This window comes from Paroedura picta, chromosome 5 (assembly GCF_049243985.1).
Source record: "Paroedura picta isolate Pp20150507F chromosome 5, Ppicta_v3.0, whole genome shotgun sequence".
NCBI classification, from domain to species: Eukaryota; Metazoa; Chordata; class Lepidosauria; order Squamata; family Gekkonidae; genus Paroedura; species Paroedura picta.
The window spans coordinates 53559940-53573592 of NC_135373.1; the positions used below are offsets into that span (position 1 = coordinate 53559940).

At 44.1% G+C, this 13653-nt stretch overlaps 1 protein-coding gene across 1 annotated transcript in view; it reads left to right on the plus strand.

Annotated features, from left to right (window-relative positions):
- The first annotated feature begins 4062 nt into the window (after positions 1-4062).
- Positions 4063-13653, plus strand: part of CACNA2D1 (calcium voltage-gated channel auxiliary subunit alpha2delta 1) — a 419757-nt gene continuing 410166 nt past the window's right edge. Inside the window, exons 1-2 of the mRNA XM_077338003.1 lie at positions 4063-4243; positions 8727-8803. Coding sequence (XP_077194118.1) covers positions 8751-8803 — 53 coding nt within the window. The 5' untranslated portion in view covers positions 4063-4243; positions 8727-8750. The remainder of the gene's footprint in view (positions 4244-8726; positions 8804-13653) is intronic.

Consider the following 13653-nt stretch of genomic DNA (forward strand, 5'->3'; position numbering starts at 1 on the left):
TCTTCTTTGACACTTCTGCTGTTGTGTTGATGTAGTTCCTTGATGATTTTTTCCCCTTCCTCTGTTGAACTAACTGAAATAAATACCAGTGCCTTTAACACCATATCTACAACTGACTGGAATATACTCTGTGCCAACAAATGAACAAATGACGTAGGAGGCAATGAACTGGCACTTAAGAACAGTTAGGGTTGTTTTACACTCGTTTCCCAGTTGGAGGAATTCTTCCACATCCCCCAAAGGCCAGGCTGGGTGAAGAAAGCCACAGGGAGGGTTGCCTGTTTGTCACCCCCCCCCCATTTTCCAAAGGCTGGGCTGCTTGGGGAAGGCCATGGGGGATGGGCTGCCTCCTTCCTATCCACCCCATCTCCCAAAGGGCAGGCAAGGCAGGGAAGTCCATGGTGGGACGGGGGGCTGCATCCTTCTCACCCACCCCCACATCTCACAAAAACTGGGCCAGACTGGGTAGGGAAGGCTGTGGGGGGCTGTCCCATTCCCATTGCCCACATCTTCCAAGGGGCAGGCTAGGTGGGGAAGGCTGCTGGATGCCCCCAGCTCCTCTGAGGAGAGAGAGGGTAGGGGGAAACAAAAGAACCCCCTGATGGCCAGCTACAGGGCCATGGGGTGGTGTTATAAGCCCAGGTCCTGTTAGGGAGACTCCTTGGAGGAAAAGCCTTGCCAGGAGCTCCCAGTTTCACTCAGGCCTCAGCTGGATGAGAGTTTAGTCCAGCCAGATGTTCAAAAGGCAGAAAGCTCTGACCAGCAGGAGGGAATGGAGCTGCAAACAAACTAGGGCTTAGTTTCTAAAGTTGTCACAGGAGCTCATCATTCCTCTGCCCAGCCTCCAGCTGCAGCTCCCTGCCTTGTCAGCCCCACCTAGCTCATCTGAGCCAATTAAGCAATACCAGCTATGGGCTAGAAGAGAGCTCCAGTCTAAAAGGAACCACACCACGTTAGCAAGAGAACTGCTGACTGCAGAATACTGGCAGCCTATATTAACTTGAGGCAGCACTTCTTCCACCTGGCAAGCAGCAGGAAGAGGACTGATTAGCCCCATGATTGGCTCTCATTGGAAGAATGCTCTCTTTCTTTTGGTGGCATACCCCCAGGGAGGGCCAGTCAAGTTAGGGAGTTGTCTGGATGCAATTTGACCCGATTGGCCCTCATTGGCAGAGTGCAATTTGAATTGATTAGCCCTCATTGGCGACATGTTGTCTCCCTATTAGGGGCACACTCCAGGGAGGGCCAATCAGATAAAGAGTGAGTTGTCTGCAGGTCATTTGAACTGGTTGGCCCTCATTGGAAGAGAACTCTCTCCCTATTGCAGCACACCCTCAGGGAGGGCCAATAAGGTAGGGAGTGATTGTCTGCAGGCAATTTGAACTTTATAATGTTTAGTGGTGATTGTAAAGTAGGTTTATTTTTTAAATTATAGTTGTCAATCTTTTGTACAGAATGTGCTTGTGTTTCACCAGCTGTTGCCATCTCTGTTCTCCTAGCTACCTCTTCTTAAAGTTGTGATACAATGTATTTCATAGAAAGATTATCTTTAGTCTCTAGCGCATGTATCAAAGAACTTACAAAACTTGGCAAAATTAAAATAACTTTGTCCTCTTCATCAAATTTCTTGCCTATATTATCCATTCTGTTACTTGACATAGATGTTTTTCTAGATTTCCTCCTTAATTTAATTTCAAATTAAACAGTTTTCTTGATAAGTACAGTCTTTAATTAAGGATGTTCCTTTCATGCAACTCTCTCAAACCCAGCCATAGTTCCTTGACAGTTTTAAAATATCTTGTGTAATGTAAATCACTGTCACTGAAAATTAAAAGAAACATTTCCCTTATTTTTCTGTCCTGTTTCCCCCACTGAGCTTTCTGTGCTTGATCTGTTCAAATGTCTCCCAGAAATCCTTTTTTCATGAACTGATTTTCCATCCTGAATCTCCACAAAGGAAAGTTCCTTGATGTGAGAACAGGCACAATTAGGCCTTGAAATGTTCAAAGCCTCTGAAAGCTTTGGCTGTAATTTTTTAAAATTAAAAAAATTGTAATTCACTTCTCTGTAGCCCAGCCCATGCCCTCATTATTAGTGAGGAAGCCCTCCTGTCAGGGTAAAACCTCAGCACTCACCAGTCTAGCTATTCAGGGATAAATACTAGAGTATGAATTAATCCAACATGAAGTTTCTGTACAACACACCTATTCAAGGAACCAATAGTTAATAACTATTTACAAAGCCATTTAAACAACACTCTGGTTAAAGCTTAGGAGGCCTTAATAACTTTGCCTCAGTATAACAGACAGTAAAAATAGAAAGAGGAGGAAGAATAAGAACTGAATGTTAAACTCCATGATTAATAGTGAAAAAGTGAGAAAGGAGGAGCCGATTCCAAAGGGGGAAAAAAGTACAGAGCATCAAAAGCACCCTCCTCTGAAAACCTTTGTTCACATTAGGTTCCAGAAACTTTTCAACACCTTGGTGGCTCTCTACTCTTCTTCCCAGAGGCAGCTGTGTGTGTGGGAAGGAACCAGCAATTTCAACAATCACCAGACTGTGGTGGCTGCTGTTCCTCTTCCCCTCCCCTGCCTTCAGGGCTGGCCTCAGTGGCAACATCTCCAGCCACTCCATCCAACTGGCTCCACCCCCTCCTCCCCTCCGTGCTCACGGTACTTTTACATGCTTTGTAAACTTTGTTGTGGGAGGGGAAGAACGTATCCCCTCTATTTTGAGGGGCTTCATATTTTTCTGCACACTGCAAGATATCCTCCCGGTCGGCAGAAACATACCCTTTATCTGAACTTGCCTTGACCAGATTCTCTGGGTCTGTCAGTCTGCATGGAGGCCAGTTAGAGTTGCCAAATCCACCCTGGCCACTGGAGGGGGGTTGAGGGGAGATTGGGAAACTCCTGGAGTTTTGGAGCCCTGGAAGAGCAGGGACCTCAGTGGGGCACAGTATCACAGAGTTCGCCCTCAATTTTCTGCAGGGGAACATCTCTGCAGCCTAGAGATGAGGCTTCTGTTATGTCTGTGGGCATTTGGCCACTGATGCAAATGAGGGCTCCAGCCAGCCAAGGAACTAACCAATCAAAGGAACCTGATCACTCTGCTTAGGTAAGCTGCCCATCCATCCCGACTCCCATGGGACACTAACGCTTTCCTGGTCTTCGTCCCGGGTTCCGTACAGGTCGTTAAAAGTCCCGCCAGCCAGAGCCCCCTCCCTCCCTGCCCCCAGCCAGCAGGATGGCCGGCAGCAGCGCTCTGCCCTGGCTGGCCCTATGGCTGGCCTGCACGGGCGCGCCAGGCAGAGGCCTGCTCTCGGCCCCCACCTGACCTGCTCTGACGCCGCACAGGCGCACAAGACGGGCTTGCGGGAGACAAGGTGAGCCCAATCAGAGGGAGGGAGGCCACCGCAGCCAAAGGCGACATCGGCACGTCCCACCTTATGGCCCCTAAATTCTGGTCACCTTATTCTTAGGGCCAATCGGATTGCTCCGCTTAGGGGGCAATCGGATTGCTCCACTAGGACCAATCAGATTGCTCTGCTTAGAGCCAATCAGAGGCAGCATCTGGCTGCCTGAAAGGTATAAAAATGCATGAGTTTGCCTGTTTTTCTCTGTTCAGTAGTTGTAGTCTGTTGCTGGAGTTGCTAAATAAAAAGAGCTGTTCTGAGGACGGAGTCTGTGATTACTGAATCCACAGACTTAATAGCTTCCCTAAGAGCAGCCCATTCCACACACATTGAATAACACAATTTCATTGTGCTTTTACAAGTGGATTTTCCTGCATGAAACAGGAAAATCTACTTCTAAAGTGCACTGAAAGTGCATTATCCAACATGTGCAGATTGGGCTGTAGTTAGCATCAGATAAGGTATAACTCTTTTTACTTTTTGATGTGGCCAGAAAGCAGTCAGAAGAGCTTTGGAGAAGAGAAGACTGAAATTATGAAATTCAAGTGCCTGCTTGCAGAGCAGAGCAGCGGCGTGGCAAATTGATTTAGAGAGCGATCTCTAAGGCCTGTTTCCTTCCATATGTCTCTGCACATCCAGCATGGGCATCAGACCTCCAATCTGTTGACTATCCCACCAGTCAGTGTGGCCCATCTGGCATTTACCACAGCCCAGGCCTCCTCCGTCACTGCTCCAGTTCTGTGGAATGGGCTCCCTGAAGAGACAAGAGCCTCCCTCTCCTTGGAGATCTTGGAAGGAGCAACAAGGCCCGCCAGGACACTTGAGGGGGTGAGAACCACAGGAACCTTTTAAGGGGGGGGGGGTTGGAGGCTTCTTTTATTTTCACATTTTGCTGGGGATGTTTTAATTATTGTAAGCCACCTGCAATGAAAATGGAAGGCAGGCTATAAATGTTTTAATAAACAAACAAAAATTAGGTTTGTACAGACTCCTTCCCAGGCCTATTCAGCAGGACCGCCTACTCCCAGGAAAGTGATATTAGAATTCCTCTATCGGTTAAGCATACATTCCATTATATTCCATGCACTCAATATTTAATGATATGCCAAAAATATCTGTGAATGAATCCATAACAATTCTTAGCACGCTACAAGAAAAAAAGGAGTGGCAGTGAAGTCTTTACTGGGAGGCTGAATAACTGAAGCTAGGATTGTAGAATGCTGCAGAGGAAATAGGAAACTTTATGTGATTAATTTCTGTAGTCTAATGTTAAAGTGGTTGATATTTAAGGGCGTATTCGATTTGTGAGTGGGGGGATGCCATTCCTTAAGCAAAAAATTATCTCAAAAAGTTACTTGTGTATATATCTGTCTTTTGGTAGCACACAAGTTCATTTCAATGAGTCAGTGCAACTGTGAGCCATAACACATATATAATGGTTTGGAAACTGTGGTTTTTCATTTTATGCTCATTGAGTTGGACCTTGCACACAAATGCCTGCCTAAAGGCATGGACTGGATGCAGGCAAACCAAATGTTAAATCCAGACAGGGCACCTGTCAGAACGCCTGTCGGATCTTCTGTGTTATGGAGAAGGATCTGCTGGCTGTAAATCAGACCACTGTTTGCCAGTTCAAGTCTAGGGATGCAATAGACATCTGCTGGTTTCAGTCCCAGAGCAGCAATGAATCTATGTTTTTCATAAAGCAAGAGATTTCTAAACAGCACCACAAATCTGTGAACAAAAGAAAAACAATGCTCAGTTGTACAAGACATACAATTAAACCAGTTGTAAAGAATAGGGAATGATATTCAACAGGCCTTTTAGGAAATGGCTGAGTATGGCATGGGACAGTGCAATGACCAGTAATGAACAATAATTAAACAACAAAATCAGAGTGTTTGGGAAAGGAAGCTCACGTCTTCTGTGTCAGCAAGTTCCAAACTTCCAGCCTTCAAGAGGCCTTTTCTATGCATAAAGGTAAAGGTAAAGGTATCCCCTGTGCAAGCACTGGGTCATGTCTGACCCTTGGGATAACGCCCTCTAGCGTTTTCATGGCAGACTCAATACGGGGTGGTTTGCCAGTGCCTTCCCCAGTCATTACCGTTTACCCCCAGCAAGCTGGGTACTCATTTTACCGACCTCGGAAGGATGGAAGGCTGAGTCAACCTTGAGCCGGCTGCTGGGATTGATCATGGTTTATAAATCCTTAGACAATCTGAAATGAGCATATTTTAGTGTTTGCTTTCTTACACCATATACCTTTCTGGTCCTTAAGATCAGCTTCACAGAGTCAGCTATGATCTTTGTTCACTCATGAAGTCAGATCTATATGCGTACAATGGCTTTGTACAGTATCAGCGCCAGAGAGTCCAAAGAGGCTGCCAGAGAGTCCTATAAGGCAGCATACAACCTGGCTCAGTGATAGCACGTATGCATTGCATGCAGAAGGTTCAAGGTTCGGCCCTCAGCATCTCCAGTAAAATATGGGCAGCGTTTTACCCTGCAAAGAGAATTAAACCCCCAGGCTGCATAAAATAATAAGACAGTTTTATTAAGAAAAGAAATAACTATGTATAGAAATAGAGGAAAGCGAGAGTGTCCTGACTATTCTGTTTTACATTCATTCTTCTGTTCTGGAGGCAAGTGGGCTCCAAGGAGCAGGAAGTCTCAGCCAATTAGGACACAAGAGGAGATTATTTGGAAAATGCCAGGATCTAAATATGGTAACCACACATCTCCTCCAACGTACCCTGTAGAATATTCTTCATATGTACACAATCATGCACACTACAGATCTTGCGTATTTCAACATTAAAAAAGGGCCATCTAGCAGGGGTTATGAAAGACCTCTGAAATCTTTTATTAATCACAGCAGACAGTACAGGTGATGTCTGACCAAAGGTAAGGCAGCTTTGTGTTCAGCTGAAGAGCATGGACTTGGCACAGTGAAGATCCCATGTTCAACCTCCAGTTGAATCAAGTAGTAGTTGATGGAAAAGATCCTGGAGATCCAGTACTGATCAGAGGATAAAATACTGGCTTCTGCAGGCCAATGGACTGACTAAGTATAAGGTGACATCATATGATCTTGCACTCTATAAAATTATCCTTATCTATTGTTCCTCTTAATATTTGTGAAACAGCCTAGGGGGTGGAATGTGTCCTGGGTGTCTGAGTTGGAATAGGGCCCATCAGGGTGCACCCTGATTGGCCCTGTCCCTGCAGCTCCTGCCCTCCATCCCTGGACTCTAGCCTCTTTGCTCTCAGATGCGCTTCAGTGCCTGGAAACAGCAGCAGGTAAGGGGAGAGGGCCCTGGGCTAGGCTGGGCCTGCTAACGAGGGCCTCCTACCCTGCTGACTGCTAAGAAGCTCTGTCCTGGGCCTGCTAACGAGCTGGACAGCTCCTGCCCGCCAAATTTGATCTGGCTGTGAGCTGCTCTGGAGTCCAAGCGGCCCAAAGCTACCTTAAGCTGCCTGGCTGGGGTGGGGCCTTTCAAGGCCCGTTCTTAGGAATGGGCTTTGAAGCTAGTTGTTTTATATTTTTGGTATATTATCTTGAGAGATTTTATGGATAGCCTGATCTTGCCAGATCTCTGAAGCTATGCAGGGTCAGCCCTGGCTAGTATCTGAAAGGGAGACTCTGAAGAATGCCAGGGTCATAACATGGAAGCATGCAATAGCAAACCACATCCAAAATCCTACAGGATCCCCATAAGTCAGCGAAGATTTAAAGGCAATAAATAAATACAATAACAAGAAGTCTGCAATGGCAATGACATTCAGGATGGTTTTGCTTCCTGAAATAAAATGACAATAAGCTGTATCTAAGCCAATATAAATTGCGACCTCTATTAAAAACTTCAAGGGGTATTTCTTTCTCATAATCTCTAAATATTTCTCATGTTTTATTCATTCACTCAAATTATCCCTAATTATTATTTTCTTCTATTATTCTCTGTCCCCTCACTCACTCTTGGCTTGCTCCCATAATTCATCCTGTGGGACTCCTGCTATATTGTTTATTGAGTGAATGCATAGACCACTGGTAGCTAGGCCTTGTTCTTCACCCTCTCTACTTCTTCTGTTGATTTTAGTTTTTGACTGCTTTTATTTATTGACTTTTCCTTTCTCTTCTGCTTACTTTATTCCTCTGTTTTCAGTTTCTCTTTCTGTACTTCACTTTGTCATCTGTCTATTAATCCTTTTATTTCTGACTCCCTTCTTCTTCCTAGGCTTTGTTCCCATTGACATATGTTAATGGATAGATCTTGGAGCTTTTAAAATGGGATCAAAGGGAAGGTGAGAAGGCCAAGGAAGGACAAGGGAACGAGGAGAAAAGAGGAAAAACAAACAGCTGAAAAAGACTTAGTGCAATCCTGTGCTGAGCTACAGTCAAAGCCTGTTGAGATCATTGGGTTTAGATTGGAGTAATTCCACATGGTTTCACTGTTAGCCTCTTGTAAACCACTTTTGGAATACAGTGCCTAGCTCTGACCTTGGAGGTACTTAATTGCTTTATGCTTCCAGAAAGATTGGATAGCAAGCAGAGAGCTGCATATGAACAAAAATGAAAATTTTGTTCTGGAAGTATTTAGAGAATAAGGAGGCACATAACAGTATTATTAAAAAACATGAACTCATGTTGGGAGCTCTGTAGTATATAGGAAACAAAATACTGCATAACATATCTGAACATATAAACAAAATGGGACAGGGGTGCTGGGAGGAGTTGGTACTCATTGCATACCGGATTGGCCATCCCTCTCCACCTTCTTCCAAGTGGAAGAAATGACAGCCTGCTCTACTGGACTGCTGGCAAAAGGTAAGCCAGACAGTGAGGTTGAGCTGGGAGGTAGGGAAGAGGGCCTGGGACCACAGTTGGGTAGAGGGCAATCATGTAGCCCGCAATTGGAACCTGAGAGGGACAGAGGAAACGAGCCTCAGCCCCAGCCTCTGTGCTGGGGGGGGGCAGCCACTGCAGGGAGGCAGGAAGAAGGGCCTGAGAGGGAGGGGGACACCATGATATGTGGCCTTGCTGCTGCCTGCATTCCTATTTGCTGAAACACAGGTGCCAAATCTACTCAGAACAATGGCCAGATAGGTGTGTATGAGATGTGTGTATTGGAAGATGGTCCTGGAGGCTCAGCAAGAGATGCATTTCGTATGTGACATAGATCATTCTGACATTACAAAACTCTATGTTTATCTCCTCTAGCCCTGACACTGCTGCCAGTTTTATTTTCTATTTTGTCATATTGTGCAGGTCAAACCATCTGTTTAGTAAACATCATCTCTTGTATTTTTGTAGAATCATGAAGATAATCATCAGGACATGAATGTTATCGAGAGGCCTCTTGGCACTTGTGCCGTGAAGTTTTGGGTTGGGTAAGGTTCAGTCTTACATGTTTCCTTTTAATATTGAATACATGTTTCAACATGTTTGATATTATTCTGCATTTTTGCATCTATATTATAATTGCTAGGGTCTGCTGAGGAAGCAATCACAAGCAAAACACAGGCTTCACCAATGCCTCATTTGGATTTGGAATTTCCAGTGGCTTTTCTTTCTTTCTTTCTTTCTTTCTTTCTTTCTTTCTTTCTTTCTTTCTTTCTTTCTTTCTTTCTTTCTTTCTTTCTTTCTTTCTTTCTTTCTTTCTTTCTTTCTTTCTTTCAAATGTATATACCGCCCTCCCCGGAGGCTCATTCCTACAGTCACACACTTTTGGAGTATTACAGTGTTGTGTTTGTGCCTTTAAAGCATTGGATAAATTTTCCCCATATTGTATAAACTCTTACTTAGTTGTGTTGGTACTCCATGGTGCGTTTCCTTTTTTTGTACAGCCAGAAAAGCGGGCAGCCTAACCAGAGTCTGTAGGGAAGGAAAGATGGGCAAGGCCATGCTTGGAAGCAAGCTCAAGCCACAGGATGTACCTAGGAAGCCACCTCACCTTACTCTGGTGCCATCCCTGGGATGAGACCAAAAAAGGAAATACTGGAGGATGCAACAGCCCTAGACTCCATGACAGTGCTGATGGAGGCTGGCATAGTCCAATCTGTGCACAAATAACGTGTTACCAAAATGAGTAAAGTCATGCTAGTTTAGAGGAAACAGGGAAGGAACCATTATTAAATTAATTTAGAGCGAATGCATCAAAATGAAGAGATGCAGATATTTGTCTCAATTAAAAAAGTAGAACTGGTGCAACTATGAAGCTGGGAATAATATGAGAAGAAGTGACAGAGGCTAAATATATTTTTCATGTCCTCTAAGGCTTGCTTTTTGAAGGATACACTTAAATGATGAGGAATTATAAGCAATTTCAAAAGTGCCTTTGTAATGAGAGGCTGGGCAGCTTTGAACAGTAGGTATTTCTGCAGGACTGCTTAATACTATGATCTCCTTTATGGTCTTTAATTACTAAGGATAAAAGGGAAAGCAACATGATCAGCAGAAGTGTTACTACTTAACAAGAACATGAAAAAAAATGAACTGTGGACTGTCTTCTTTTTTGTCCTATAATATGGAGGGCTGAATCATAAAATTATGGTAACCAGATTCCAGTTACAATTATCTTACCTGGAAGACTGACTTTTTATATTCTATGATGATGCCATTGTCATATGAAACTCAGAGTGGTTAATGGGAGGAAAGTTCTATAGTATTGCTTTAGATACAGAATTTATAAATGAAGCAGAAATTAATTTGAGGGAATGCCATTTTTAAGGAAAGAGCCTTATCACAGAGATACCTGCAAAAAATTCAAATGCAGATTATTTAAATGTTCTGTAACTGCATTTACATAGTGAAGCATCCTTGCTTCCCAGTCATTGCCATCTGGAATGGAGAAGCATTTGTGCCGGCAATGAAGTATCCATGTAGGATATTTGTGTGCACTTTCCTCCATCAGCTTCTATTTCCCCTCGCTGTGCCACCAGAGGGCTTTTAAAAACTTAGCGGCTGCTGTTATGCTATTTTGCAATAATGTCGTAAAGATCTGTTGCCATGACCTACTGATGAAGGTGAAAGTAGAAAGTTCTTAAGCAGGATGTCAGATGAATATAGAAAACAAGAATAATGGCTGCTTTAAGGCTGACAATGAAGAAATTGAAATTGAAAGATCTTCTGTTCTTTGGCTCAGTCATCAATAAAAAGCAAGACTGCAATCAAGAAATTGGGCAGTATTGGTTGGCATATAAACATTGCCTTCACTAATCTAGTCAGCCCTCAGTGCATAAAGCCTGATCCAACACCAGTAGGCAAAATCACAAAACTCTGGCTCACTTACTTTGGCCATATCATGCAATCCAACTCAATGGAGAAAGCAATTATGCTAGGACTGGTGAGTGGCAAAAGAAAACCAGGCTGACAAAGAATGTGGTGGTTAGATATGAACATGATACAACTAAAAGAAGTGGTGCAAAACTGTAAATATGTAATCTGATTTTATGTATGTTTTAAGGGAATTTTATTAAGGCTTTTATTCAGACGACTGTGACCCGCTGCGAGACTTCGGGGAGTGGCAGACAATGAATGAATGAATGAATGAAGGCAACAGTTGAGCCATAGGATTGCCAAGAGTTGGAGTCGTGTAACCCACCATGAATTGGTGTGCTGAGAGTAGCGGGGAACAAATTTAATAAATAATAATAATATATAGCAAATTGTAAACTTGTCTTTAACTGACCACTGTCTAGCCATCTGTCAAAAACAGAATATGAACTGCTCTCTTTGAATTGGTTGAAATTATACAGTGTGTGTACCTGAATGAAGTACATCTAGCTATAGCAGAATGTATATTAAGACAGGGAAAAAGTTAATCTAGTCTTACTGGGTAACTGTAGTCTGTTCAGTGATTCTTTGACGTCTGAAATCTTTCACTGTCTTATTACAAAGCCCTTAACTGGAGATGTAGGGACTGACTCCTGGGGCCTCTTTCATTCCAAAGTCTAAGCTCCACCACCAGCCACAGCTTCTAGGTAATATGCGATGCTTTTAAACACTTAAAAATTGAAATTTTATGGATTGGAGACAGTTATATGAACTACGATTACACAGAGAGCATCACAGAGGCGCTTTTGCTCTTTCATGGCTTGTATTACAGGACTGATGATATGTGTTTAAAACAGGCTCTTAATCTTTGTTTGCCTTTCCTGGCCAGAGTACAATACTGGCCCTAACATGTGGCTGAGCACATTGTGGGCAGCTGTCTCAGGAAGCAGATTTCGGCTCCGTTCAAGGTCAGTGGTTTGCTGTATTTTCCCCCTTACTTGGAGAGAAAGGATACCCTTGCCAAATTTTTATTTAAAAACCTATACTGCCCTCCTGAGCAAAAACAGAGGATGAAGACATCTCACAACCTGCGAGATAAAGCTGAAACAAAACCCACAGAGTCATTTGTGCGGCCCAGGCAAACAGCTGGAAGGTTTTCTGGAACAAAGTATTGCTTATGGTTGCAATAAAAGGAATATAGGCTGCCTTGTAAATTGGGGTGGATTGGGACATTGAAATGGCTCTGCAGCAAGGTGAGCCATGTTGCCTTTGGATTGCCAGCATCCTCCAGGGCTGAAGCCCTCCAGGATCTTTCCTGGTCAGTTAAAGGGCCAGTGAGCCCTAGAGTACGTGTAGCATAATGGCAAAGGGAAGTTCACCTTAGTTGTTAATTTGCTATTTCGCCTTAAGGATGACATTGCCTTCAACACCGCATTCCCCAGAACACTCAAGGCTCCTCACAAAGATTCTCCCAGCAGTCTTGACAGGTTAGTTAGCATTATTTTCTTCCTGTTTCAGTCATAAACCAGACCTGAATTATGGAGCTGAGGTAAAGACTGCAAAACTAACCCCCATGAAGAGCTTTCTACATGCTAGTGTTTGTAGAAATGCTCAGTGCTGTTATTGAACTGTCTTGGTTGGTCCTTTGTCACACAGAACCAGCTTGGTATATTGGTTAGGAGTGCGGTCTGGTGAGCTGGGTTTGAATCCGTACTCCCCCAAATGCAGCCAGCTGGGTGACCTTGGGCTCGCCACAGCACTGATAAAGCTGTTCTGACCGAGCAGTAATATCAGGGCTCTCTCAGCCTCACCTCCCTCACAGGGTGTCTGTTGTGGGGAGAAGAAAGGGAAGGTGACTGTAAGCCACTTTGAGCCTCTTTCGGGTAGAGAAAAGCAGCATATAAGAACCAATTCTTCTCCTTCTCCTCCTCAGTAGCAGAGAGTTTGGGGACAGAGCTAATTTTTGAGCCTTCAACACTCAGGTGAGGGCAATCAAGAAATCCTAGTTCATTACCAGCACTGCAACCCATCAGCTATTTTTTTTTTGCTTGCATTACTAGAGGCAAATTACTTTTCCTAGTTTGTTGCTTGAAAAAGTGGTAGCAACCTAGCTCTAGTAGTTAGTCGATGGAATAGATTGTTTTGATATTTTGGCCAGATTTTTTAACCTACCTATAGGGCAGACCAGACTTTCTCTGCCCCCTAGAATGACTTTTGCCAGGTGGCTGAAAAGTGTGATTTTCCTGGAGCTCTCAAAATCTTTGGATACCAGTCTCAATCTATAGTATCCTTCTGGACCAGCAATTCCCAATTAGGGGGTCTGTGGACCCCTGAGGAGGTATGCAGGAGCTCCAGAGTGGATCCTTGTCTTTTCCCCTCCTGCCTTAATGGACTCAGCCACAAGCAGGGGTACCAGCCAATCCCGTTGCTTCCCTCCCCCCTCTATCATGAGTTCTCTTGTTGTTTCTGCACCTGGGAGTTCTGTTGTGGTTTCTGCACCTGCTTGCCTACCACTGCCTAAAATGGCCTCCTGCTTCTCCACAGTTCTGTTGCTAGAGAAGCAAGAGATAGAGGTGACCAGAGGAAGGGCCTTTTTTTTTTCCTGCTTTGGCTGATTGACCAGGTATGGGTATTCCTACAGAGAGTGAATCTGGCTTGGTAAGAACTCAGTTGTACCTGCAAAAAAAACCACAATAGCTGTTTAGAAAAAAAGAGACAAAAACTGTGGTGTCAGGGAGTAAGGATTACTCCATTCATGACAGGTGTGTGCCTTGACCCAAAGGTCACCTCCAGTTGAAGGGATTGCTGAAGAGGAGGCTTATAAAGCCCTGGCAACTCTCTAGCTGTGGTAGAGATACTTTAGAAGAGGAAATGCCCACCACCATGTCATGAGGTCCAGGACTCTTACAAGAGGTCAGATGATGGGGAACAATATCAAGGGTGCTGTAAGCCCTCACCTTTTTTG